The sequence below is a fragment of the Sorex araneus genome, chromosome 7 (assembly GCF_027595985.1).
Source record: "Sorex araneus isolate mSorAra2 chromosome 7, mSorAra2.pri, whole genome shotgun sequence".
In the NCBI taxonomy this organism is placed as follows: Eukaryota; Metazoa; Chordata; class Mammalia; order Eulipotyphla; family Soricidae; genus Sorex; species Sorex araneus.
In genome coordinates, this window is record NC_073308.1 from 63,551,070 (window position 1) to 63,578,586 (window position 27,517).

General features: G+C 57.0%; 1 protein-coding gene across 1 annotated transcript in view; it reads right to left on the reverse strand.

The window, feature by feature from the left end:
• ARHGAP10 (Rho GTPase activating protein 10) overlaps positions 1 to 27,517 on the reverse strand; it is a 217,318-nt gene that overhangs the window by 160,031 nt on the left and 29,770 nt on the right. Inside the window, 4 exon segments of the mRNA XM_055144565.1 lie at positions 3,519 to 3,554; positions 6,195 to 6,234; positions 8,301 to 8,362; positions 8,449 to 8,544. Of these exon segments, the coding sequence (XP_055000540.1) occupies positions 3,519 to 3,554; positions 6,195 to 6,234; positions 8,301 to 8,362; positions 8,449 to 8,544 (234 nt within the window).

Here is a 27,517-nt window from a genome sequence, read left to right on the forward strand (position 1 = left end):
GGTCCTCTGAGCTGATCATTAGCGATCCCTGCGTGCAGAGCTAGGAGCAGGCCCTGAGCGCCGCTGGGTGTGGCCTCCCCAAAATAAAAACATAAAGCTTGGCCTGCACTTTGGTGCAAGAGAGGGAGATCACAGGCTCATCAGCTCCGTAAGACCCCGAAGAAAGGAGAAAACGAAGCCGGCCCAGCCCGCCCTGCACGCAGAAGCCTAGAGCCACCTTCCCGCGGGCGTGAACAGGAAACCTGGTGCTGTGAAAAGAAGATTGGTGTTTGTTGGTTTTGTTGGTCTGTTTTGGTTTTTTTTTGGGGGGGATAGGGTATTCTGGGTTTTGTTTAGTTTTTTTTTTGGGGGGGTGAGGGGGGCAACACTTGGTGGTGCTCAGGGTTCACTCCTGGCTCTGGGCTCACGAATCTACTTCTAGTGCACTTGGGCGACCCTAGGGGGTGGCAGGGATGGAACCTGGGTAGGCCGTGTGCAAGGCTGGTGCCCTACCCCCTGAGTGTCAGGGATGGAACCTGGGTAGGCCGTGTGCAAGGCTGGTGCCCTACCCCCTGAGTGTCAGGGATGGAACCTGGGTAGGCCATGTGCAAGGCTGGTGCCCTACCCGCTGAGTGGCAGGGACGGAACCTGGGTAGGCCGTGTGCAAGGCTGGTGCCCTACCCGCTGAGTGTCAGGGATGGAACCTGGGTAGGCCGTGTGCAAGGCTGGTGCCCTACCCCCTGAGTGTCAGGGATGGAACCTGGGTAGGCCGTGTGCAAGCCTCGTGCCCTACCCCCTGAGTGTCAGGGATGGAACCTGGGTAGGCCGTGTGCAAGGCTGGTGCCCTACCCGCTGAGTGGCAGGGACGGAACCTGGGTAGGCCGTGTGCAAGGTGGTGCCCTACCCGCTGAGTGGCAGGGACGGAACCTGGGTAGGCCGTGTGCAAGGCTGGTGCCCTACCCCCTGAGTGGCAGGGATGTAACCTGGGTAGGCCGTGTGCAAGGCTGGTGCCCTACCCCCTGAGTGCCAGGGATGTAACCTGGGTAGGCCGTGTGCAAGGCTGGTGCCCTACCCCCTGAGTGCCAGGGATGGAACCTGGGTAGGCCGTGTGCAAGGCTGGTGCCCTACCCGCTGAGTGATCGCTCTGCCCCTGAAGAAAAGATTCCTGCAAACCCCAGATAGACCCGATTCACCTTGCTCGGGTGAGAAAAGGGGTGCAAAGGGGTGCAGCCGAGAGACAAGCAGCCCCTCTCTCGAAAGCAGGGGCGCTGCCTGGCGAGCCCCACCCTCTCCCAGAAGCTCCCTCCCCCCTGGAGCTCATGCCACAGCCCTCCGGATGGGCCAGGATGGGCCAGACGGTCGGTCAAGGCTGCTCTCGAGGCTGACGCTGGGTGAGAGAAGACGGGGAGAGTGGAAGGGCCTGTAAAAGACCGTGTCCCACCCCCGACAGCACTATTTTAAGTCCCTCAGTCCCTGGACCGCTGCCCACTACAGCCAGTACACGGTGTCCTGCCCCACCAGAGGGAACATCTCCGGAATTCTGGCGGCGACACCCCCAACCAAGCACTTTGGGGGACGGGGGAGGGGACAGGCTGCTCCCGGTCACTGTCTACGGGGGCCCCCCAAGCTGCTCCCGCAAAACACTCTCCCGAGAACGATAGTGGGGGCCTTCTAAGGGCGAGGCCACCCCCAGCGACACGGCCAGGGCTGAACGGCACGAGATGGCGGAGAGCAGTGGGCAAGGCGCGGGCACCTCCAGCCCCGGCACCAGGAACAGAGAGCGAACCCGGAACACCAACAAAATGAATGTGATCCCGTTTTCACAATTATTAGTGATGGCGAGTATTTTCACAGGGTTTCGTTGCCAGTCTGACTGCAAAACAGAAGTTCAGAATAGCTCATCTGGGCCAGACAGACACCGTAGGGCTGGCATAGGACAGAAACGGGCAGCTACAGTCCAGCCGCGCACAGCCATGCAGGTTTGCTCCCCAACCACCAGCAGAAATGACCCTGAGGGCCACTGGGGCGCCCAAACCTTCACTCCCCCCCTCCATGGCCCTCCCCAACAATTCACTTCCACAGCTACAGGCCGGGAGCCACGTGCAAACGTCCTCCGGCCCTTCCCAGACGCAACCCCTCAGAAGAGCAGATTCTCAACTCCGTCTCTCCTGCCCACGCCCACTCTGACCGGGTCAGGGCTCCGCACGGGAACAGTCTCCAGAACACCTTCCCCAGAATCGCCCCAGAAAATGAAAATGTGGGGGGTCTGAGCGGCAGTACAGCAGGGAGGGCGTTGGCCTTGCAGGCGGCCAATCCTGGTCCGATCCCCGGCATCCCCTAGGATCCCCCAAGCTCTCGCCCAGGAGTAATCTCTGCGTGCAGAGCCAGGAGTAACCCCTGAGCATAACCAGGCGTGACCCAAAAGCCAATATTTATACACATGTAGAATAAATAAAGTGATATCTGGCTTGTCACCCTTCCTGGTGGGTGGTAAACCCGCCCAAAGAGGCCACCTGCTTCTTCACAGCACTTGGAACAATGCAAGAAGCGAGCTGGATGACACGGGGAGAACCAGAACACACAGACACTAGGGAAAGGCTGGACACAGGTCATGGCCCTGCGCACAGTTTGCATGCAGGAGGCCTAATTTTGATCCCCGACACTACATGGTCACTCATGCACAGCCTGGAATAACCCCAATGCAGTGCTGGGGTAACCCCTGAGCACCGCAGGGCATGGCTCCCCCCAAACCATCTTTTTTTTTTGCTTTTTTTTGGGGGGTCACACCCAGCGATGCTCAGGGGTTACTCCTGGCTTTGCACTCAGGAATTACTCCTGGCGGTGTTTGGGGGACCATATGGGATGCCGGGAATCGAACCCGGGTCGGCCGCATGCAAGGCAAACGCCCTACCCACTGTGCTATCGCTCCGGCCCCCAAACCATCTTTTCTTCAGACTGATGTTCTTATTCCTTCAAGCCCATATTCCGATTTTAGTATTTATCAGGAAATGGGAAAGGCATTATATCATTCACATTGCACTGATGTGAAATTTAGAAGCAACCTGCTAAAACGACAATTATGTCTTAGTTTTAGTTTGACATTTTAATGACTCAGGTCTAGATGATGACTATCCAACAACGCTGTAACGCGTGGTCCATTAGCTCTGAAAAATACTCGTTGCTGTGAAAGACGAAGCAGACACCAAGATTTGCCTTAACGCCTGGGACCAACTTTGAAATGCTTCAACTTCTATTTCTACCTACATGTGATAATTTGCCACTGGCATCCCTTTTTTCATCTGTGGCTGGTCACATGCTAATCTGTAATAATTTTAAGTAAAACAGGAGATTTTACATGTTCTAAGAACACACTGCGGGGAACGAAGTGAAATACAGTGGGTAGGGTGTTTGCCTTGCACGTAGCCGACCCAGTTCAATGCCAGGCATCCCAGGAGTAATTCCTGAGCACAGAGCCAGGAGCAACCCTTGTGCATCTCTGGGTGTGACCCAAAAAGAAAAAAAAAAGAACATACTGGTACCTATTTTTGCAATTCCAAGTTCTTATCTCCTTGCCTCTATGTTGGGTGGAAAGAGCTTATAGAATTACACAAAGGCATTCTCTGCGCCTGACCCCACGGACCCCACCTCAAATGCTTCATTAAGTCTGCTGAGGAGCACAGGCTGAGTCTCTTTCCTGCCCCACACGGGTCCCTGTCTCACTTAATATGCTTCATTCACTCTGAACCATCTTCCCCAGAGTATTTCTTGAGGAAAGAGACCTTTCCTTACTCCAGAGGATCATCAAAGTGAAAAGGCAGGCAGAAAGGCAGAGCACAGGGCTGGAGCAATAGCACAACGGGTAGAGCGTTTGCCTTGCACGCGGCCAACCCGGGTTCAATTCCCAGCACCCCATAGGGTCCCCTGAGCACCGCCAGGAGTAATTCCTGAGTGTAGAGCCAGGAGTAACCCCCGTGCATTGCCAGATGTGATCCAAAAAAGAAAAAAAAAAAAAAAAAAGAAAGAAAGGGGGCAGAGCACTTGCCCTGAACATGGCCGACTCCAATTTTTTTTTAACATTTTTTTACTGACTCACTGAGATAGACCCTTACAAAGCCGTTCATGATTGGACTTCAGTCATCCAGTGTTCCAGCACCATCTCTTCCCCCAGTGTACATGTCCCTGCACCAGTGTCCTCAGTTTCCCTCCCATCACCCCCCACCCACAACCCCCAGCCTGACTCTATGGCAGCCTCTCCTCTCCTCTCCTTTCCTCTCCCTCCCTCCCCTCCACTCCCCTCTCCTCTCCTCTCTCTCTCTCTCCCTCCTTCTGGGCATTGTGTCAACCCCAATTTTGATACCCTGGTGACCCAATTGCCTGGGGTCCCCCAAGCATAGCCAGGAGCAATCCTGGAGCACAGAGGGAGGAGTAAGCCCTGAGCACAGCTGGGCATGACCCTAAACCAAAATGAAAAACAATCAAACAAATGAAAAAACGGAAAGACATCCTAGTAAATGGAAAAGATATTGGGGGCAAAAACACACACGCACTTCCAACAAGGGTTAAATATCCAAAGCAGCTGAACAATGCAAACAAGTCAACAACCCAAAAGCCTACTGGGAAACCGGCAGAGGCCGTGACAGGCTCCGTGACAGCCGTGCAGACGGCCGCAGCTCCGCAGGGATCCCCATCACCTCGTGTTCGGGAGACGGAAACGCACGCGGCATCTCACCCCCTGAGCACGGCCTTTCTCAAAAGAGAAACAACACCTGGTGGGAACCGGGCGGGGGCGGGGGAACGGAAAGGGTCGGCGTGGCGATACCCCCAAAACTCAAGACAGAGACTGCGTGACTCCCTTACCTGCTTCCGGGTACTGACGCCCAAAAACACTCAAACCACGGAACCAAGGAGCCATCTGCGCCCCATGCTTCCTGCAGCCCAGGTCACGAACACCGCGCGCTGGAACAGCCTGGTGTCTGTGGACAGACAGCTGGCCGGACAGACGTGGGCAGCAGGGTGAGAGATGCGGGGGCTGCGCTGGCTCGGCCCAGGCATGTGGCAGGGTCGCTGCCTACCTCGTTGCTCCGTTGGTCTCTCGAGAAACACTGCCTGGGTCCAGGCTGCGTGCCGGCGTGCGGGCTTAGCTACAGGCAGGCGGTGACCTGGGTGCTGGGTGCTGGGTGCTGGGTGCTGATGGCTGGGCCATGACGGGGCTTGCCGGGGACCTGTCCCGGGGGGGGGGGGGGGGGGGGGGGCTGGGATGACAGGGCGGGGACTGTGGAGTTTACCGGGTTTGGTGGGATGTGGGAGTGGTCAGCAGGGAACTGGGTTGGGGAGGAAGGAGGGGCTGCTGGCCCTTCCACAGTCCATTCTGGACGATGCTAAGGCGGATGCTACGGCAGTGTCCCCCCCACCTAATTATGACCCCCCTTTTCTAGAACCCTGCCTAATATGACCTCCCTTTTCTAGAACATATTCTTTGTGCCTTCGTCTGAGCGGCAACTGGAAATAGGGGCCGAAGGTTCTGGTTCCCAGGGAAAGCTCAAACAAGCATCAGAAAGTGAGCACCCCCACACCTGACACCATTAGCATAATTGCTCCCCGCCCACTCTCTGGCACCCTCCCCGGGGGCACTGCTGGGGGCTGGAGTGAAATACTGAGAGTGAGACATCTGCCTGGCATGCAGCTGACCCAGTTTGATCCCTGGTACCCCTGTATGGCCCCCCAGTTCTTGCCAGGAGTGATCCCTGAGCTCAACAGGGAGGGAAGGAAGGAAGGAAGGAAGGAAGGAAGGAAGGAAGGAAGGAAGGAAGGAAGGAAGGAAGGAAGGAAGGGAGGGAGGGAGGGAGGGAGGGAGGGAGGGAGGGAGGGAGGGAGGGAGGGAGGGAGGAAGGAAGGAAGGAAGGAACATTTTGTTGAGACAGCTTATTGGTCAATTTGGGAGAAATGACATATAACTTAGAAAACATAAGTTTTATGCCATGCTCTCTTGAGTTGAACCCTAACTGAAAATACAAATATAAATCTACACATACTGTTTTATTCCAGAATTTAAAAGGTATTAATCATGTTTGATGTCTGACTGAAATCACTCAGGAAGTTGAATATCTAAATGGAATTTTTTAACATTAAAAGATAGTGTTAGGTAATTCCGACTTTGGCGAAGAACAAAAATGCATTTTCAGATAAAATGGTAAAACGTTTTACTGAAAGTCTACTTTTCATGGGGAAAAAAAAGGTTTGTGAAACCTTTAATTGCTGCCTCTTTCACATACACTTCAGACTTTCTAACATTTTTCAGAGCGCCCAGGGCATGTGTACAAGGACAGATTTAGCTCTAGTGATTATACAGATGACCTTTGAAAGAATTGTCTTAAACATTTTCTGATTTAAAGATTTAAAAATCTTGTTTAACAGCACTCCTCTGTACCAAAACAGCCATTTCCCTTTCATTATATAATTTGCTTATAAAAAATTACACCTTGAAAAAAAATAAATAAAACCAGGGTGGGGTGGGACAGTGTTTAGAGAGCCGGATGCTTCCCTGACCAGCTCCCCCTCTCAGCTGCCATGGGACCCTGGGCAAGGCACCGTGCCTCAGTGGCTTCATCTGTAAAAGGGGAGAGTCTGTCCTGGGTGGGCTGAGAGCGGGATCACCTGTCTCCACTGGGGGTAGATCTGGCCCTGCACAGCCAGCACGGGCCAGCCTGGGTCTTTGTCACGTCCATCCACATCTGAGCCCCACAGGGGGACGCCAACAATCCAACAATGACAGGGCTTGTTTGTGTCGGCTTGTTTTTTTTTTTTGGGGGGAGGTGCAACCTCTCCCAGGGCTGCTAGGCGAGGTGAGGCTCCATGGGCAGACCCGGGGCTGGGTAAGGGGGTTACCTGGGCCACCCTGGCAGTGACAGGGTCTCCAAAGTGACACCCAGTGACGCTCAGGGGCCCAGGGGTGCCAGCGATGGAACTGGGGCTGGTGTCCACAGGCACGGCGAGAATGGGTGGCGCCTTATACATAACCCAGTGCCCACGTTACCGCGCCTTTCTTTCTTGTTCACTTTGCTTTGTTTGGGGGCCACACCTGGCAGTGCTCAGGGTTGACTCCTGACTCTGCGTTCCGGGATCACGCCTGGCAGGGCTCCGAGGTTGCCAGGGATGGACCCTAGGTCGGCCATGTGCAAGGCCAGTGCCCTACCCACTGTACCATCTCTCCGGCCCTTCACTGTACATTTCTGCTGATTGAGTATCAGTCATCACAGAGGGCGTGTGAGCCGCTAAGGAAGGCAGGTCAGTAAGTATTCACAGCCCACAAACTTCCCCACTGAGCGGGGTGAGGGGGAGCAGTCTCTAAGCAGACAGCAGTGATCACAGCTGCGAGCTGAAACCCCCAAGGTAAAGGGAAATTTTTCTTGGGGGGTGGGCGGGTCACACCCAGCAATGCACAGGGGTTACTCCTGGCTCTGCACTCAGGAATTGCTCCTGGCGGTGCTCAGGGAACTATATGGGATGCTGGGAATCGAACCCAAGGCAGCCACGTGCAAGGCAAATGCCCTACCCACTGTGCTATCGCTCCAGCCCCAGCAAAGGGCAATTTTAAAGCCTCCCAGGGCCCAAGCTCAGCCCTGCTCCACAGCCTAGAAACCTACAGAGCCTGCAGGGACACTAGCTTCCACCCACCCACTCCCTTGGACACGATTTTTTTTTTCTTTCTGGGTCACACCCGGCGATGCTCAGGGGTTACTTTTGGTTCATGCACTCAGGAATTACTCGTGGCAGTGCTCGGGGGACTGTATGGGATGCTGGGAACTGAACCCAGGTCAGCCGCATGCAAGGCAAATGCCCTACCCACTGTGCTATCGCTCCAGCCCCACCTTTTATTTAATTTTGTTTGGTTTTTGTTTGTTTTATTTTGTTTTGGGTTTGCACCCGGCGATGCTCAGGGGTCACTCCTGGTGCTGCTCGGGGGACCATGTGGGATGCCAGGGATCGAACCCAGGTGGGGCACAGGCAAGTGCCGTTCCCGCTGTACCATCGCGCCAGCCCCGGACACGGTTTTCTGCCTTTGCCTTTTTGCCTCTCTCCTGAGGCTCCATCACGAGCGTGGGCTGAGTCAAGTGCTCGCCAGCTAACGAGACCAAGCACTGTCCGGCCACTACACCCCAGCCCCAGGACCAGGCGGAAGCCCTGGGGTCCAGGGAGCTGGGCCCGACAAACACGCCCTGAGTTCCAGTGATAGTTCCATACGGCACCGTCACGCGCATCAGAACCCCCGCCCGGCCCGGCCCGACCTGCACGTCGAAACCAGCACCCCCTGCAGCACTCACCATGATTTCTCTCTGCTCTTCCAAATTCCTCAGGAAGTTGGAAAACTCCCGCAGGGAAGCATCTGTGGAGAGAGAGGAAGGATGATGGGGCGGGACGGGCGAGCCTCGTGGGTGGGGGGCGTCGGAGCGAGCCCAGCAGCACCCCTACCTATGCAGCGCTCGTCGTCTGTCTCCGCATCCCCGATGAACTCGAACTTGAAGTCCCGGAGGGAGTGTGCGAACTTCCGCTGGGCGGCCGACAGATCTGGGAAGACAGAGAGCACTGTGACTCGAGTCCTCGGCTGAAGTCAGGGCTGGGGGCGGGAGGGGTGGTATTCATGCCTCCTTGTGAAATAAGGCTGCAGGGGGCCCCCCCAGGAGAAGGCACAGCGCCCTCTTCTGTCTGGGGACCCTTGACGGCACACGGGGCGCTCAGCCCACCGCCCGGCTGCTCTGAGAGACGCACAGCCACACCTGTGCCACGACACGAGTCAGAGCAGGCCCAGGGCAAGAGTCCGGGCCCCGGCCCGAGCGACAGTACAGCGGGTGGGGCATTGACCCTGCAAGCGGCCGACCCAGGTTCAATCCCCTGTATCCCACCTGGTCCCCTGAGCACCGCCAGGAGTGATTCCTGGGCACAGAGGGAGGAGGAAGCCCTGAGCATCACCAGGTGTGGCCCTCCCCGCAAAAATACGGAAACAAAAAAAGAGTCCAGGCTCTGATGAGGGACCGGTGGGTGCGCACACACATATACAAGCCTCTACACACACACACACACACACACACACCCTTACCTGGGGCTAGAGAAGATCTCTCTCTCTCTTTCTCTCTCTCTCTCTCTCTCTCTCGCTCTCTCTCTCATACACACACACACACACACACACAGGGCTAGAGAAGATCTCAAACACACATACACACACATACACACACTCTCACACACACATTCGAAGTCAAAGACTCTCTCTCTCTCTCTCTCTCTCTCTCTCTCACACACACACACACACACACACACACACACACACACACACACACACACACACACACACACACATACCCCTGCTCCTATCTCCCGGAACTGGAGCAGATCTGGCCGGCCGCCCAGGCTCAAACACAAGGGGTCTCCAAAGCTCAAAGCCGCCCAACCAGATGCCCTTGACTGATGTCTATCAACGCCCCCAAGAAACCCAGAGATTTCAAAGCGAGCTTGACTAACAGCAGCGGGAGGCTATGCCAGGTCATGCTTACATGCAAGGTCTGTTTTGCAAAGACCTCGAGGGAATGGCACATCTGCCCACGTGGCAATTACCCGGCAGGCCCTGGAACAACACGGGCTCAGCGTGCTGAACTGGGCCAGCCCTACACCCGATTTTCTTCCAGCCTCAGACTTAGTGTGGAGGGCAGCTAAATGCCCGGTGCAGAACCCGTGGACAGAAACACTGACGCTAACGATGAACAGACTCCATTTTTTTTTTCCTTTTTGGGTCACACCCAGCGATACACAGGGGTGACTTCAGGCTCATGCACTCAGGAATTAACTCCTGGCGGTGCTCAGGGGACCATATGGGATGCTGGGAATCAAACCCGGGCCGGCCGCATGCAAGGCAAACACCCTACCCGCTGTGCTATTGCTCCAGCCCCAAACAGACTCCAATTTTTGTGGATTGATATTAATTTACTATTGGGGGGCCACACCCAGCAGTGCTCGGGGCTGGCTCCTGGCTCAGAGTGGGCCGCGTGCAAGGCAAGCACCCCAACCCCTGTACTCGCTCTCTGGCTAACTCAAGATTTTTAAACCTGTCCCCTGGAAAGCAGGATTTCAGGGACAGGGATGGCTCAAAGGGCCATGCACGTGCCCTGGCGGCACAGGGACCTTTTGGATCCCGGCACTGAATGGTTCCTGGAACACTGCCAGGTGAGGCTCACTGTCACTGTCATCCCGTTGCTCATCGATTTGTTCGAGCGGGCACCAGTAACGTCTCTCATTGAGAGACTTATTGTTACTGTTTTTGGCATATCCAATACGCACGGGTAGCTTGCCAGGCTCTGCCGTGCGGGCGAGATACTCTCGGTAGCTTGCCGGGCTCTCCGGGAGGGAGGGAGGAATCGAACATGGGTCGGTCACGTGAAAGGCGAGAGCCCAACTGCTGTGCTATTGCTCCAGCCCAGGTGAGGCTCAAATACCGAAAACACCGATACACAGATAAATGTTCTCGGGTGGCAGAGTAGCATTCCGAGCAGTGTGTAGCCTCTGCTGCTTTTTTCCAGTCGTCTGTGGGTGCACATTTAGAGGATCCCAAGTTTTGGCTACCGTGACTAATGTCATTGGGAACTGAGCAATGGATGCAAGCACCCTTCCTTTTTTTTTTTAATGAATTACCATGGGGTACAGTTACAAACTTACAAACTCTCGTGCTTATGTTTCAGTCATACAATGATAGCGTACCCATCCCTCCACCAGTGCCCATTCATCACCTCCAATATCCGCAGTATCCCTCCCCCCACCCCCACCCCCGCCTCTGTGGCAGGGCATTCCCTTTTGCTCTCTCTCTCTCTCTCCTTTTGGGTGTTGTGGCCCGAATCCAACAGGGCCATGGAGAGCCAGGGACAGACACACAGACGCACACAGACAGACACAGGGACACGCCCCAACAGTAAGGCACGCAGACACACACAGAGCATCTCCTTCCCCGCGCTCCCTCCTGTCACTGATCGCTCTTTGGAACCAGCGTCCGATTTCCAGGAAAGCGCCACCGCACCTCTAAGGACAGGACCCGCCGCCTGAGGCCCCAGCACACAGGGGAGGGCAGCGAGGCTGTCCCCGTGTGTGGCTGACACAGCCGGGACCCGGTCACTCTGCGGTGACAGGGGGCGCGGAGCCATGCAACAACCCAGTAAGGATGAGACGGGATGACACCGCGTCTGTTTCTCAAACACTCCGGAGCCAAACCCAGCACTCTGGCAAACAAGGGGATTCCAGCAGGGCCTCAAAGCAGGAAGAAAGGCAGAAACCACAATCGGGGGATAATGTCAAGGCGAGACGCCCGCGAACCACAGTGTCAGCTCCAGGCCCAAAGCAAACACGAGCAGGATGTCCGTGCCAGGGGGCCGCGGGGCTGCGCCCGGGAGAGCCCTCCTCCCTGCTGCACCCAGCCAGGCCCCGCTGCCCTCCGCGCATCCTCAACCCTCAGAGGGGTCGCTCCAAAAGGAAAAGTCAGAGCAACGGCCCAGCACGTTGGGCATTTGCCATGGACACGTCCAAGATAGATGCGATCCCCGGCAGCCCCTAAGCTCCCTGGAGCACCACCAGGAGTGATTCCTGAGCGCAGAGCCAGGAGCAACCCCTGAGCGTCGCCACGGGTACGGCCCAAGAACAAACAGAAAAGGACGAAAGCCAGAGAAATAATACAAGGGATCAAGGCATTTGCCTGGCAGGAAGCCCCGGGAGCCACGTGGTCCCCCAGCCCCACCAGGAGGGACCCCTGAGTGCCACCGGGGGTGGCCACATCCAAGTGTGGCCCTCCCCATGGGTGGCTCACACCAGCACTGACAGGCAAAGGGACGGCGGCATCCTACCAGGGCCTCTGCCCACCCTTGTCCCCTGCCACCCTGGGGCACGTGACCGTCCGGGTCGATGCCCTAGAGGGCCACCACCACGTCCAAAGGCAGCAGGTGCAGGCTGCTGCCGGGCTGGGCGCCAAGCCGTCACCCACCTCCCAGTTCTGACAACACAGCGGGGGCGGGAGTCACAGAGCAGGACACGGCAGGCCTCCCGGGGGCGGCCACGTCAGGCCAGGAAACCGCACGGCAGCCTGAGCCCGTCCGGCAGCCGGGCTCTGTCACACTGCCCAGGCCAGCGACACGGGGGCCGGGAGTCTCGGGGTCCCGCGCTTCGGTTTTTCATTTTAGGGGTCACATCTGGGAGTACCTGGGGCTCTCCTGGCTCTGTGTCAGCAGTGATCCCGAGCAGCGCCTGAGAAGCAATACTGGCGATGCTCGGAGAGCACTCCTGTCAGTGCTCGGGGATCACTCCCCGGCGATGCTCAGGGATCATTACAGCGAAGCACAGAGATCAGTGCTGGCAATGCTCAGGCATGCCAGGGAGTGCTCAGGGATCAATCCTGGTAGTGCTCGTGGATCACTTCTGGCACTGCTCAGGAATCACTCCTGGGAGTACTCAGGGATCACTCCTGGCAGTACTCAGGGATCACTCCTGCCAATGCTTAGAAATCACTCTTGTCAGTGCTGGGTAATCACTCGTGTTGGTGCTCAGGAATAACTCCTGGCAGTGCTCAGGGATCAGTCTGGCAGTACTCGGGATCACTCTTATCAGTACTCAGGGACCACTCCTGGCGATGCTTGGGGATCACTGCTGGAAGTGCTCAGGGATCACTCTTGATGGTGCTCAGGAATCGCTCCTGGAAGTGCTCAGAGGTCACTCAGTGTTCAGGGACCCCTCCTGGCGGAGCTTGGGGCTACTGGCAGTGTGCAGGGGACCACATGTGGGGCCAGAGACTTGACTCGGGGTGGCAGACACAATAAGTGCTTTATTCCTTATTCCCTGTGCTGTGTCCAGCCGCTGGGGAGTCTAGGGACGTCCTTACTGCATGCAAGGAGAGGAGAAGCCTCCGTGGACGAGGCGGGGGAGCCCCAAGGAACTGCCGCGACAGGAAGCACATAGGCACCCCGGGACCAGAACTCCGCAGCCAAACTGCAGAGCTGTGGTCGGGAAACGACACGGAACAAGGGGCCCCACCCAACTCTGCTGGACTGGCAGGCCGCACCGAGGATAAAGAGAGGGCAGGAATGTTCCAGAAAAGAGAGGAACAGACAAAACTCAGATGTGCAGCAGAAATGAGGTGTTCATCTGGACGGGGGAGAGCACCCACAGAGGCTCCCGTACGTGAACCCTCGAGTCACGGCTGAGTCTTAACCCACGAGCAGGTGACGGCAGCTCCGAGACGCGACACCAGGCCGAACATTCAGCTCCGAGCCCCGGGGCCTTGGCTCGGCTCCATGTCCGGCCCAAACAAGCTGGAACTTGCAGAGTCAACACCACAGTGTGGTTCCCGGGCCTCTGGCCTGCCACTCCTGGAGTGGGCAAACAGCAGCTGCGAAAATGCAGAGTCCCGTGAAGCCGGAGGAGCTGAGGGTCCTTCTCTGCTGTAGAATTTCCCAAGGCCGCAACCTGCCGCTCGTCCCTTGGCCAACCACAGGGCTGCCGGGGACCGACCCAGGTCACCGAGGGCCGGAGCAACAGTACAAGTCAGGGCAAGGCGCTTGCTTGCCCTTCCCTGCAGCCAGGCGCTCTGCATGTTCCCAGCGCCAGGAGTCAGCGCTCAGTACCGACGGGCGTGGCCACCCTCCCACCCCCGCCCCGCAAAAAAAAAAAAAGAAAAAGAAAAAGGTGACCTGCATCCAAGGCAATCACCCTACCCACCCACAGGACGATCTCTCCAGCCCCAAGGCAGGTATTTGGATTGCAGAAAGGAGAGAGTTTTCCGGAGACTTAAAGGACCACCTCTAGGGAGAAGCGAGCCTGCGGGAAGAACAGGGTGCAGGAGTCGGGACAGAGGACGCGACCACTCGGAGACCCAAGACAGAGCCCCACAGGTGGACATCGAGTCGGACTCAGCCAAGCGCTTCGGGGCTGCCAGACTGTCTCACTCCATTGGGGACCTGCTGCACCCCTACATCTCCCCCCATCACTGTGCCGGGGTGCCCCCAGACGCCCCCAGAAGCACAGGCAGCATGCACTGGCTGTCCGCGCTCACGTCCCGGCTCCAAACCACCAGCATCATCCTGTGGTTCTGAGGACAAAGCGCTAAATAAACCAAAAGTTGGGAGCCTCGGCCCTGGGTGCGGGCTGGGGGCTGCTGGGTGACCCCCACCCCACCCCCTGTGCAGCCCTTGGAGACACAGCTTCCGCCACCCCGCTGCGAGTTACAGGGCGAAGAAACTGTTGCCTTCCTTGGGGGGTGGTCTCTGTACATGTTCTGTTTTTCTGGAATCTTCTACCACCACCTCCTTCAAACCCAAGCACCATCTGCATTTAAGACCACCAGCAGCCCCTCCCAAGGGGCCTGAGGACGCAGCCCCTGTTTGCAGAGTGGGGGGCGGGGGGGAACAGCTAGGGGCCAGGCACAGGGGAGAGTCTTGCAGCCAGAGCTGCGAGCCACAGCTCCTGCCTTCGACCGGTTTGAAGTCGGGAGACTAAGTGAAAAGATTTTAGATCCTTCAGCAAGGAGGGATCCCGCGGACATTCTGAAAGCAGCTGCAGATAAATGCGGAGCCAGAGATTAAAAAAAAAAAAAAAACCCAAACTGTCAATTATCTGCAGAAAGGTAATTAAAATGCAAGAACAGGCCCAGGAAATGGGGCAGAGGTTAATTGTCACTTGCCTCTTCTGGGGTCAGCCCGGTTCAACTCTTGCCTCTTCTGGAGTCAGCCCGGTTCAACTCTCTCTGCACGGCATATGGTGGGCACCCACCCCCACCCCCACCCCGACTGCTAAGTGGGCCACTCCTGAGCACTGATCCAGGAGCAGCCCGTGAGCACCACTGCCAGGTGTGGCCCCCCCAAACCCGAAAATAAAAATAAAATGCAGGGGCTGGAGCCATAGCACAGCGGGTAGGGCGTTTGCCTTGCACGCGGCAGACCCGGGTTCGAATCCCAGCATCCCATATGGTCCCCTGAGCACCGCCAGGGGTAATTCCTGAGTGCATGAGCCAGGAGTGACCCCTGTGCATTGCAGGGTGTGACCCAAAAAGAAAAAATAATAATAATAATAAATAAAAATAATAAATAAATAAATAAAATGCAATCCACTGATCCTCAGACTCGAGAGCATTCTCAAAGAGCATCGGAAACGGTTTCTAACCAGCCACATGCCCCAAATGCGAAGTTTCCAGCTGAATTTTCTGTCACCACGACGCGAGATGTAATCACATTATTGATTCCTCCTCTTCCTGGCCAACACAAGCCAGCAACAAAAAAAGTACCAACCTTCTCTTCTCGAACTAATTCTGTCTCACTGATTAACCTCAGGACCCCAGCACGGGACCCGACGGCGGGGATACTTCATTTGCAAACCGGTTACTCCCAGCCAGTGAACCCATCCCAGCAAGGGCCGGTGTGGAAGGAAAGAAAAGGCTGAATCAGAAGAAGGAGCACTTCCAGGAACGATTCCAAAAGGAAATATTGGATTTCGTTTCTATTTTTCCATCCACTGGCGGGGCAAAGACATGAACTCTGTGCCAATTATGTTCAAAATGCGGCGTCTGCCAAAGCACCTGGAAATTCGAGGATTAAACTTGTGAATCACGAACCTGACTGACAGACGTTCTCACACTCGGCCCGAGTCACACCCCGGCACTTCGGCGTGACTTTACATGGAGTGGGGGCGGGGAGGGGATGTCATCACTGTGTTTGCTTCATTTCTTCAAAATTGAGCTTTTGTACTAATGAGTATTTGGTTTTAACTTCATTACTAGAAAAGGGGGCTGGAGTGATAGCACAGCGGTAGGGTGTTCGCCTTGCATGCGGCCAATCCGTGTTCGATTCCTCCGCCCCTCTCGGAGAGCCCGGCAAGCTACAGAGAGTATCGAGCCCGAACAGCAGAGCCTGGCAAGCTACTGGTGGCGTACTGGATACGCCCAAAACAGTAACAATGAGTCTCACAATGAAATGTCACTGGTGCCCGCTCGAACAAATCGATGAGCAACGGGATGACTGTGACTAGAAAAGGGGGAGGGGGAACAGCGCAGTGGGCAGGGTGTTTGCTTTGCACGTGGCCGACCCAGGTTCGATTCCTCCACCCCTCTCGGAGAGCCCGGGAAGCTACCAAGAGTATCTCACTGCATGGCAGAGCCTGGCAAGCTCCCCGTGGGATGACAGTGACAGTGACTAGAAAAGGAATAGTATAAACCCACGCTAAAGTGGGCCCAGTGTCTCCTACCTACTATAACAGGTGTCATAGACACACCTGGTTGTGCTCGAGGGCTGCTCTTCATTCTGTGCTCTGGGGTGAGGCCTGGTGGTGCTGAAAGACCCTTCTACTTGTTTGCTTCAAGAAAGATGGGGGGGCGGCGGGGGGGGGAAGCAGCAGCTAGTGAGTAATTTTTTTTTTTCTAAAAAGTTCACAGTGCACCAAATAAGTTTGGGAACCTCTGACTCCTAACAATAAGAAGCATAAAATAATAATACTCTTCACTCTCTTTCAAGGAGGTGATAAGGGGTGGTGGTAACCTGTGGTACAGAAACTCTTTTTTCTCTTTTTTTTTCCACATTTAAAAAATAATTTGTATTGGATCATTCATGATTACATTCCAGTCACACAATGGTCCAGCACCATCCCTCCCTCCTCCAGTGCACATGTTCCACCACCAATGTTCCCAGCATCTCTCCCGGCCCCCCACCCAATCCCACCCCTGCCTCTGTGACAAGTACATTCCTTCTCTCTCTCTCCTCCTCTCCCTCTACCCCTCTCTCTCCCTCTCTCTTCTCTCCCTCTCCCTCTCCCCCTCCCCCCTCTCTCCCTCTGGAGGGGCGAAGGCGGCCACCACCCGGAGACTCAGCCCTTGTCCACACGCCACACCTTGACCCCGGCACAGGCCTCTTCCAGCCCCTGCAGCGCCCGGGCAGCGGCAGCTGCAGAGCTGAGTGGGCGCACGGCCGCAGCCAGACACTGCCGCCTAAGGAAACCCGCCAGGGGCCAGGAAGGGGGACCTGTGGGATGCAGACCCCACCCCAGCTCACGCAAGGCCCTTCCCGGGCATTACTACAGCTTTGTTTTTCTTGGCTTGGGGGCCAGGCCAGGCAGTGCTGAGGGCTCAGTCCTGGCTCTGTGCCCAGGGATCACTCCTGGTGGGTTCAGGGAGCAGTAAGGGACACTGGGGAGTCAAGCCTGGGTCAGCACGTGCAAGGCCCTACCCGCTGGACTATATAGCTCCAGCACCAATCTGGTTTTGTTTTGTTTTTTACTTTATTTTTATAAAGTTTTCCACAACAGTTCATTACAGATAATATTCTAACACCAATCCCACCCCCGCGCACCCTCCCGGCACCATCAGAGGAAACTGTGTGAAGACTGTTGTATTTCACCCTGGAGACATTGCAGCCCTGATATAAGGGATTACAAGCGTGTATGTTACAGCCAAACAAATGTGCGATATTTCTAGTACATCAGTGGGCTAGAGTATAAGAGGTCACACGGCCGCAAACGGAGCCGTGCACTCTAGGATGTTCTGTGTCGCTCTCTTGCGGGAGCTTTATTTCAGAGTCTCTGGATCCTGGCCGTTGATGAGATTACATGGCGCTGGGGGCAGTCTGTGGGTGTGACTGCCAAGCTACAGGAAAACTGGGGATCTGGGGGGAGGAGGCCCAGTCCCATTCCAAGCCAGCTTGGAGAACTCAGTCATGGGTCCCACATACCCTGGATTTCTCTGCAGGTTCCTTCATAGATGAGGCTCGTCTGAGCTGGTGGAGAGCGGCCTTGAGCATGGCTGCCGTGGGTTCTCTCTAAGTTTATTTTTTTGAGCCCCCCCTTCCGCCCCACCCCCCAAAGTTGCTTTAGGTTTTAAACTCTGATGTAGCCTGAATGTCTTCTGAAACGCTATCAAACGGCCCCATAAAGTCCTGCTGAACTGTAGCTTGCTCTACAGACAAGGCGGGGCTGGCATCCCGCACGCGTGGTCTACCCACCATAAAGGGCCTTGCGGGCCGGAGAGAGGGCGCAGTGGGTAAGGCACTTGCACTGGGGCAGCCCTGGTCTCATTCTCTGGCGCCACATACAGTCAGGGGTCGCCCTAATACTTCTGGGTGTGCCCAACGTCCTCCCCCCAAAAAAAACAACAATAAAAATAACGCCCGCTGGTCATGGCCACCCGCCACAGCCTCCCGGAGGGACACCAGACGGACACAGCCCAGCCACACCCGTCCCCAGTGCCAATCCTCTCCCCATCTTTTCTTTTTTCCTATTTTTTTTTACTTGCTTCCAAGCTGGGTCTTGAACTGAAAAATCTCCCTCCTGCGTGCCAGCTGGGGGTGGCCGACACCAGCGCTCTTCACCACGTGGCACCTGCAGGCTGGCGCTGTCCTGCAGACCCGGGGGCGGCAGAGGCTGGTGCCAACCCTCAAGGCCAGGGGCCTCTCCGGCGCCGCGGGAGCCGGGGGTGGCGGCTACTCCTCCATCCCAGGACGCCCACGCCCGACTCTCCCATCTCCCTCCCCCCCTTGCGAGGTGGGCATCACGCCAAATTCATGCGCAGGTAACGTGGTTCAACCCCGGCCTTCGGGGGCCTCCTGGGCTGTCTGTTGGGGAGAGAGACTCGGAGGCGAGTCAGCACCTTCCCCAGCAGGACGGGGCACACGGGAAGGGCAGTGGGGTCGGGGGGGAGGGGTTCTCAAGAACAAAGGAGTGACCTGCTGGTATCAGAGGCAGCCAGGGCTGGAGATAAGAAGGAAGGAGCCCAAGGTGACTCTGGGGGGGGGGTGTCACCTTGGGGAGCACCAGTGTCACTTGCCAAGGGAGAACACACGGCTGACCGGAGAGCAGAGTAAAGGAACGGCGGCAGGGTGGAAAGACGGGCCGCGTGCACTGCCCGTTCCATCTGCCACTCATCTGTCCGCTGACAGCATGGCAGGGGCCAGGGGCAGACCCAGCTGCACCTCTCCCTGAGCACACAGGGCTCACGGTTCTCACCACCCACGGCCCAGAGTCGGCCCGTCACCAGAATCGGCCCCAGACGGGGATTTCATTTTTCCCTTCATCTCACCCCTCGCAAGCCCAGAGGGCCTCACGGGTTCCTAATAGCAACTGCCACAGAGTAAGTGAGTAACATGCTGAGTGAAGGGCAAAACCCGTCCTGGGCTGGACAGACAGACAGCACAGCGGGCAGGGCACCTGCCTTGCACGTGGCCAACCTGGGTTCAATTCCCGACCCCCCCATGTGGTCCTCCAAGCAAGCCAGGAGTGCTCCCTGAGCGTAGAACCAGGAATAATCCCTGAGCACCACCAGGTGTGGCCCCAACACCAAAAATTAGGTGGAAAAATCCCTGGTGCCATTGAACCCACATGCCCGCCCCACACCTACCAACACTCCTGGGTGACTGGCCTCCGCACCTTTCTCTGCAGAGGGTTCCGTGAAAATGGACCGCCTTTCTCCCCACTTCCAATCCGACTCGGGGTCAATATGCCCCACGAAATTCTTCCCCACCCAGGACCTTAGGGAGGCAACAACATGTAGATTAAAGGAGTAAGTGGATGAGAAAGAAGGCAGAGAAAGGAAAAAAGAAAAGACCTTTCCAGAAATTCAGACGTGACTTCTCCCAGACACTGGATCTTCCCGAAGGTCCCATGCTCCCCAGTTTCACAGGGAGACAATTACTGGGGGAGCAACTTCAATGCAGGTGACCATGACGTTGCCCAACTAATTCCCAGATACATCTGTTCTCAAGGTCCCGGATCCGCTTCTTGCGGTCTCGCCGTGCAGAACAGCTGCTGAGGCTCACGCCAGCCCCTCCTGGGACACCCACTGGGGCAAGTCCCCTCTGAACCCAACGCCCACGCTCTGATGGGAGCTCCCTGGGGTCAAGCATCTTAAATTGTGGGTCCCAACACCGTGGGGGGGAGGGTATAACAGGACGTGGGGGGAGGGGTTCTCAAAAAAAATGGCAACAGTAGCAGATCACTGAACTTGGAAGGACCAATGTTGTCGAAATCTACCACCTCACAAATTCAGGGTGTTTCCAGCAGAGCCCCCGGGGATCCATCTCTTGCTCGCCCCACCCCCAACACTGGCACAAGTCAAGGGGCTGGTAGGAGCCTTGCACACAAAAGGGGGGTTGGGCATATCTGTTTGTTCTGTTTGTTCACATAAGGCAGATTCAAGGGGAGGGGAGCGCTAAGCATCTTGGGTTTGGGTGTTTTCCTGCAAAGTCCAAACCACCTGGAAAACCTTCAATCTAAGACTTTCCCCTGCCAGATCCCCCAAAACCAACATTACACAGAGAAAATTCAGAAACGGGTCTGGAGAGATAGAACAGCGGGTAGGACGCTTGCCCTGCACCCACGCGGCTGACCCAGGTGCCATCCTTGGCACCCCACTTGGTCCCCCGAGCACCACCAGAAGTAATTCCTGAGTGCAGAGCCAGGAGTCACCTCTGAGCACAGCCATATGTGCCTCTCCCCCCAAAAAAAAGAGGGGAGAAAAAAGGAACAAAATTCAGAAATGGTCCTGTTGTTGAATGATCCGCCTTCAGGAGCCCCCGCCCCAGGCACACACCCCTCCCAAAGTCCCTAAAATCTGAAACCAGTTTATTCTGTCCCAGGAGAGCCCCGGCTGGTCTTGCTTCAGTCCTCACTCGGGACTTTAAACACAGGTTGGGCAGAATCCTGGTGGCAGGGAGGGGTTTGCATACCGAGGGGATTAAGGAGACAGGCGTCATCGACAGTCAGCGACAAACCAAGCCTTCCCAGCTATTTTTAAAACCTACTGTAATGTCAAAACAGCACAGGACAAGCGTCCCCCCTAACGTGCTCGCTGGAAACACACGGGGACGGGGCAAAGTCGCCACCAGCCGAATGTGTGCGCGCCTCATGCCTCTCCAAAGACTTAGCAGCGCGGCAAGAGCAAAGAAGTCACTGGTCTCAAATGCTATGGGGAGGGGGAGGGAAGCCTGCCTGAATGTTTTATCTGCAGGGTGGGGGCGGTCACACCCAGCAGTGCTCCGGGGCTACTCCCAGCTCAGTGCTCAGGCATCACTCCTGGCAGTGCTCGAGATACCGTATGGTGCCCACAATCAAACCCGGGCCGCCTGCGTGCCCGGCAGGCACTTGAGTCCAGCGCTGCACTCCCTGGCCACGGATGCTTTCCTGCCTGCATACTCCCTCTCTGAGGCTGCCTTCTGTGGACAGCTATGTAGGGATAAGTCCAAGGCATGCCAGGAGATGCTTCAGGCATCCAAAGCACGTCCCCACCGTGTCCCTGTTCTCAAAGGTACAGATGGGTCACTCCCAGGACAGAGCCGGCTGCCACGCACGCCACCCGTCGCCAGGTCATGTTCAAAAACAACCAGGGAGGCCAGGGAGACAGCTTGGTGGTAGAACACGCCCTCCACATGTCTGAGGTCCTGGACTCAAGTGCACACGTGCACACACACGCACATACACAATGCATATATGCATACACACGCACACACACATGTACACATACATGCACACACCGTGCGCGCATACACATGTGCCACGCACATGCATGTACAAATGCACATGTGCATGCACACATACGTGCACACATGTGTGTCCATACACACTTCCACACGAATATACACCCAGACGAACACACATTTGCAATCCCAGGCGTCTCCGTCGGCCGCCGTGATCTCTGCAGCCGGAGAACAGAGAGTCTGAGAGGTGCACAGGACGGCAGACGCGGCAGGAGGAAAGAACCACCGCGAGCCACCATGAGAAAACTGAGACGCCCGCAGAAGCGCTCGCGCGGCGCTATTTTTAGATTTGGTGGCGCTTCCAACACGCCCTCCCACTCCAGCTTCCACCAAAGTCCGCGCCGAGGAAGGGGGCGAGGAGAGACGGGCAGCCCCGGCCTCCTGTCCCAACACGCTCAGCCCCCACCCCGCCCCCCGGAAGCAGCCTGAGCAGCAGCAGAGGGCGCAGAGAAAAAGGACCAGGAGAAATTCCTCCCAGGGAAAGATCCGGGGACTCCCTGGAGGGACGGGCTGAGCTGGGAGCGACTCCCGGCCGTTCTCAATGTCCGCAAGTGTCTCTGCGGCTGTCTGCGCACTGGCCAGGGCCCAACACGGCGGCTGGCGTGCACCTGACACAGCCCTGGCGGCTCAGCCGGCCCCTTGGAGCCACCCACCACCCGGCCCGGCGCCCTGCCCAGCCCCACATCCCCCGCGCAGGAGGCGGCATTCTGAGCCCCTTTTCCCAAGAGCAGCTTTTGTAAGGAGAAGGGGACGGGTCTGCGGCCAGGCCGACCGGCTGTGAACAGGACGTGCAAAGGGACACGTGGAAAGTGCCAAGTCCACCCCATTCAACGACGCAGCCGTGGGCAGCCACGCCAAGCAGACCCCAGCTCCGAGGACTCTGCCCGCCCTAGTCAAGCCACCAAAAGTGTCTTTTTCAGTCATGGATGCTTCACAGTTCAAATCTACCTAATCCGGGCTCACAGGGTAGGCGCTCTCTGGCAGGGTGCCAGAGGGCTGCAGCCTGGATAATGTGTTTTCCTTCTATGTTACTTCACTGCGTACACAATGGCCCCCTACACACCACACACACACACACACACACACACACACACACACACACACACACCCCTCTCTCTCTCCCCTCTCTCTCTCTCCCTCTCTCTCTCCTTCTCTCCTTCTCTCTCTCTCTCTCTCTCTCTCTCTCTCTCTCTCTCTCTCTCTCTCTCTCTCTCTCTCTCTCTCTCTCTCCACCACCCCCAGGAGTCCCAGATCTCCAGAGAAAATACTCAGTCTCGAACACTCTTGGGAGACTTTTTAAAGTCATCGGCTTCTGCACCTCAAAGCCCCAGCACCAGCTTTTTTCCGAATCGGCGATTCAGATTTCCCACAGAGCCCTAGAATGCGGCAGAACTTGGCCAGCCGACCTCGTGCTTCTGAGAACTGCACGTCGGTGGAGACGCTGAGAAACTCAGTGTCTCAGATCTGCCCGTGGGGCCGACACAGATAATGGGAGAAACACGGGAAGGATGAGTGCGGAAAGCGGGGTCTGGACTTGGGGCACGAGGCCACGACAAGCCACCCACAGTGTTTTGGGAGAGTGACCTCGGACAGCACGGCCACCAGGAGGGTGGTCAGCTCACTGCGGGGGCCGTGGGGTGAGGTCAGCAGGACCAAGGCCAGGACCCCCCCACCCCCGCCTCTGCCCTGCCCCAGCCACACCCCCAGCTGGGTCTTCATCTGCTTCCCCTCAGCGCAGTCGGGAGACGGTTCTGGCAGGTGCTGGACCAAGTGCGGGCCGAGAGTGAGCACACGGGCTCCACACCGGCTAAGTGGGCAGCTCACACCCTCCCCAAACTGCAGTTCAGCCTGACCTTGTTTGTGAGCCACACCGGCAGGGCACGGGGCCCAAGTCGGCTCCGGGACCCCTGCTCCGTCTGCTTTGTCTGCTACACGCAAAGCCCCTGCCCCAGTCCCTTGACCCGCTCCCTGCTCCCCCTGACCCCGGTATCTGGGTTCGGGTGCAGCTGAAATGGCGCCAACCACCAGGGCGATGCCACCCTCTGGGGCGAGCCAACCCCGCTGTAAATATCCACCCTGTGCAGGTGGGCCCACGGGGCAGCGCACACAGTCAGCCCCGCTCTGCCCTGGCAGGGTCTGGGGGTCCTGAACGGTGCCACTGAGAGGCAGGAAACGTTCTGATGCACGGGTGGCTGGAAGGTCTAGAATGTTCTCTCACGGCCAGGACCCCAGACCCTAGGGTTCCCGGGGGCGTGCTGGGAGCCAGCAGCTCACAGGAGCCCAATCCCTGCCTCTGGAGGTCTCCGGGGGAGAGATGAAATCCTCCCGCTCTCTGCCCCACCTGCCACCCCACAACCAGCCCCCCAGGCTCAGGGGCTGCCTGTCCCCTCTGCCCTCGCCCCCGCCAGGGTCACCCAGCTGGGCACTGCCCTTCCTCTCCCCTCCCCTCCTCACCCCCTCGCTGACCTCCCGTGCTTCCTTCCCTCTGCACACAACAAACAGGCCCTCAACTTCCCCCTGGGCAGCTGCAAGGCTGCTGTTTCCCTCCCTCTCCTTCCCCCTCCTCCTCCCTCCCCCTCCTGCCCTCTTGCACCTAGGCTGCACCCCTGCTCCACTATTCCATTCTCAGGAGGGCTGAGGTCGCACACTCCGAAGCCTGGGCCCGTGCACAGAGTGGGGTGTCTGGCCCCATGCACAGAGTGGGGTGTCGCCGTGTCCTGGGGGTAAGGAGAGGGAGGAGAAAAGCACCCCGCCCCCAAGACCACGTGTGCAGGGCGGCGGCTCTGCCCAGACAGGTTAACCCCCCCGCCAGGCACTCCCGGAGGAGGAGAAGAAACGCAAATCTCAAAGCACGGGGCTGGGCCCAGAGAGAACACAGGGTCAAGGCACACATTGATCTTACAAACTGCCCACCCCTGCTCCATCCCGGACCCCGGTACGGTCCTGAGCCACACCAGGAGTGACCCCTGAGCACAGAGCCTTGAGCACCGCTGGGTGTGGGCAGGAGAAACTGAAATATGCTCCAATGTGTGGGTGCTCCGAGAATGACTCCGGGACCCCGCAGGATTCCGAGTTCTGGCCGAGAACACCACCGCCGGCCAGCAGAAGCCCACTATGTGGGCGCGGGACGGGCCAGGGCAGAAGGGCAGATGGCAAAGTCAGCAATGTGGCTGCGCAGTTTGCTGTGGCTTTAGTTTGGGGTGTTTTTTGTTTGCTTGCTTGCTTGTTCTGCCTCCTCGGCAATGCTCAGGGGTTACTCCTGGCTCATGCACTCAGGAATCACTCCTGGCAGTGCTCGGGGGACCCTATGGGATGTTGGGGCTCGAAAGCAGGTTGGCCATGTGCAAGGCAAACGCCCTACCCACTGTGCTATCGCTCCGGCCCCTTGTTTTTGTTTTTGAGCAATATTCTTCCACTTATACCTCAGGATAAGAGGAAATAAATTTTGGGCAAGCAAGTGATTCCAGGTTTAGGCTTGGGGAAAAGTTTAGACATCAGACACAAAATAATTAGAGAACATGGAAACTATATAGATTCGATGATTTAGAAAATGGATAGGCAATAATCTTGGAACAGAAGATTAAATGATTGGAACTTGGATTAAACGTAACTGAAGGAAACTCACAAATTAATCTCAGAAGAGAGCCACACACTGAAGAGATTCCACTTCACCCGCACCAGGCTGACGTCATCCAGGGGACCTCGGAGGGGGCGAGTGAGTCCCTCCACCAGCCCCAACAGAACCCCAGCAGCTGTAAACCTCCAGGACCCAATAGCTGCCATGTGGCCCCCTCCCCCCATCTCCCAGTGCTTCTGGGAGCCTGGCAGTCACACCCACGAACCGTCTTTGGGCGCCATCTAAGCTCATTAACGGCCATGATCCAGAGACTCGCAAATGAATCTTGGAAGAGAGCAACATGCAGCAGAGATGCCTCCGGACCCCAAAATCACCATCCAGTTAAAAATTGAACTCCAGCTGTAGCACCTTATATTTAAAACTGTAGAATTCCTGGAGGCCAATAGTCACTTTTGTGGCCATGTGACATTTCATACTTTATGCTACTGATGTACCAAGACTAGCTATAGATAAGCACACAGGCTCAACCTGCAACATGCTAGTGATCTCTTAGACAGCGGCCTAACAGTTCCAAGGTGAGACACAACAATTTGCACTCACGTTCCTCTAAGGAAACCGTTTTGGATCACTTCAGTCGATTATTCATAACAAGCGATACGAAATAAATTATTTAGTATCTGCCTTTGGGTGGTGGTGGGAAAATTCAAAATAATGGTGGTGGAAGGATTGGTGTTGAAATACTGACCATAATAAATTATTGTGAACGACTTCATAAAAATTCAAGCTGGCACCAGTAACGTCTCTCAATGTGAGACTTATTGTTACTATTTTTGGCGTATCCAAGATGCCACGAGTAGCTTGCCAGGCTACTTACTTATAAAAATAAATGTTTAAATAAAATAATTTGAAAAAAAAATTTTAAGTAACTGAAGAGGGGCCAGAGCAACAGTACAGCGGGGAGGGCATGTCCCTTGCACACAGCCAACCCGGGTTCGATCCCCCACACCCCATATGGTCCCGCGAGCACCACCAGGAGTGACCCAAGTGCTGACCCAGGAGCATCATGGGTGTGGCCTGAAGCAAAATGTTAAGAAATGCTTTGAATTCCCTGCTCTGCTCGCTCACCCCTCACAGGAACACCAACCAGGGTGGAGAGACGGTGTCATGGGCCAAGACACACGCTCTCACACAGCTGCCACCGGGCGCCCGGAGAACAGAGACAAAAGCAGCCCCCGAGAACTGCTGGGTTTGGACCCCAAACAAAACACACAAATAAAAAAAGAAAAAACTCGGGCCAGCGAGACAGAACAGGGATTAAGGGACTTGCCACACATACACCCGACTCATCTGATCCCCGGCATCCCGGAGGGCCCCCCCGATCACTGCCGGGAATAATCCCTGAGCACCAAGCCAGGAGTGCGCCCAGAGCACTGCTGGGTGTGGCACCCAAACTCAAAGAGCCAAAGTGACCGAGAAGGCGGCCGCCTCCCGGGCCTCTGGAGTCCCCGGCTTGGCACAAGTCACTCGCCGGAAGCACCGAGCAGTGACAGCCAGAGGCCGGGGCTACCCAGAGCGCCGGAGGCTCCAGGCCGGGAGGAAACAGCATTTCCGCCAGCAGGGAGGGGGGACCCCAGGGGCCCCTCCCGGCAAACACCTCTGCCAACCGCATGTGCGAGAGGGGTGTCAGGCCAGGGACGAGAGCATCCAGCCCGTGTCTGCCCGGGACCCGGCAGGCAAGTAACGCTGCACCCCCGACCTAGTGCAGCGGGCATCAGGGCGGGGCGGGGGGGCCGGACACGTGAGCCCCCACCCCCCCACCCATTCTCTCTCCCTCTCCCCAGGGGCTTGTCCCGCCAGTGATGCCCAGTGCAGAGGTGCAGCCCTGACCGCTGGGCTGCAGCAGCGGTGTTGGGGTTCAAACCCTGTGGGTACCTGCAGGGCACGCACCACTGTCCCTGCACACCCCAGCTCAGTGTGTGGCCCCACCCACGCCCGGGGCAGGCGAGCGCTCAGAGGCCGAGAGCACTCCCTGCCAGCCGGAGGCCGGGCTCCCCGTCCTGCAGCTCCTGCCCTCCTCAGCCCTGCCCCACCCCATCCCAGCACCGCCGGGAGTAACCCCCGAGCACCCTGCAGACCCCCAGATCTCAAGAAAGGGAGCACGGGAGCCCCGGTGAGCACTGGGCAAGCACCTCCAGGAGCACAGGCCTCGGCGAGCACCATGGCGGAGTGTGGGAGCACCATGGGCTGACATGAGCCCCCAGGAGGGAGCAGAGCTGTGTGTATGAGCACCAGGGGCCGGGTGCAGCCCCCACCAGCATGGCCACAGACACACACACACACACACAGACACACACACACACACACACACACATACACACACACATACACACACACCGCCGGGTGCAGCCCCCACCAGTATGGCCACACACACACAGAC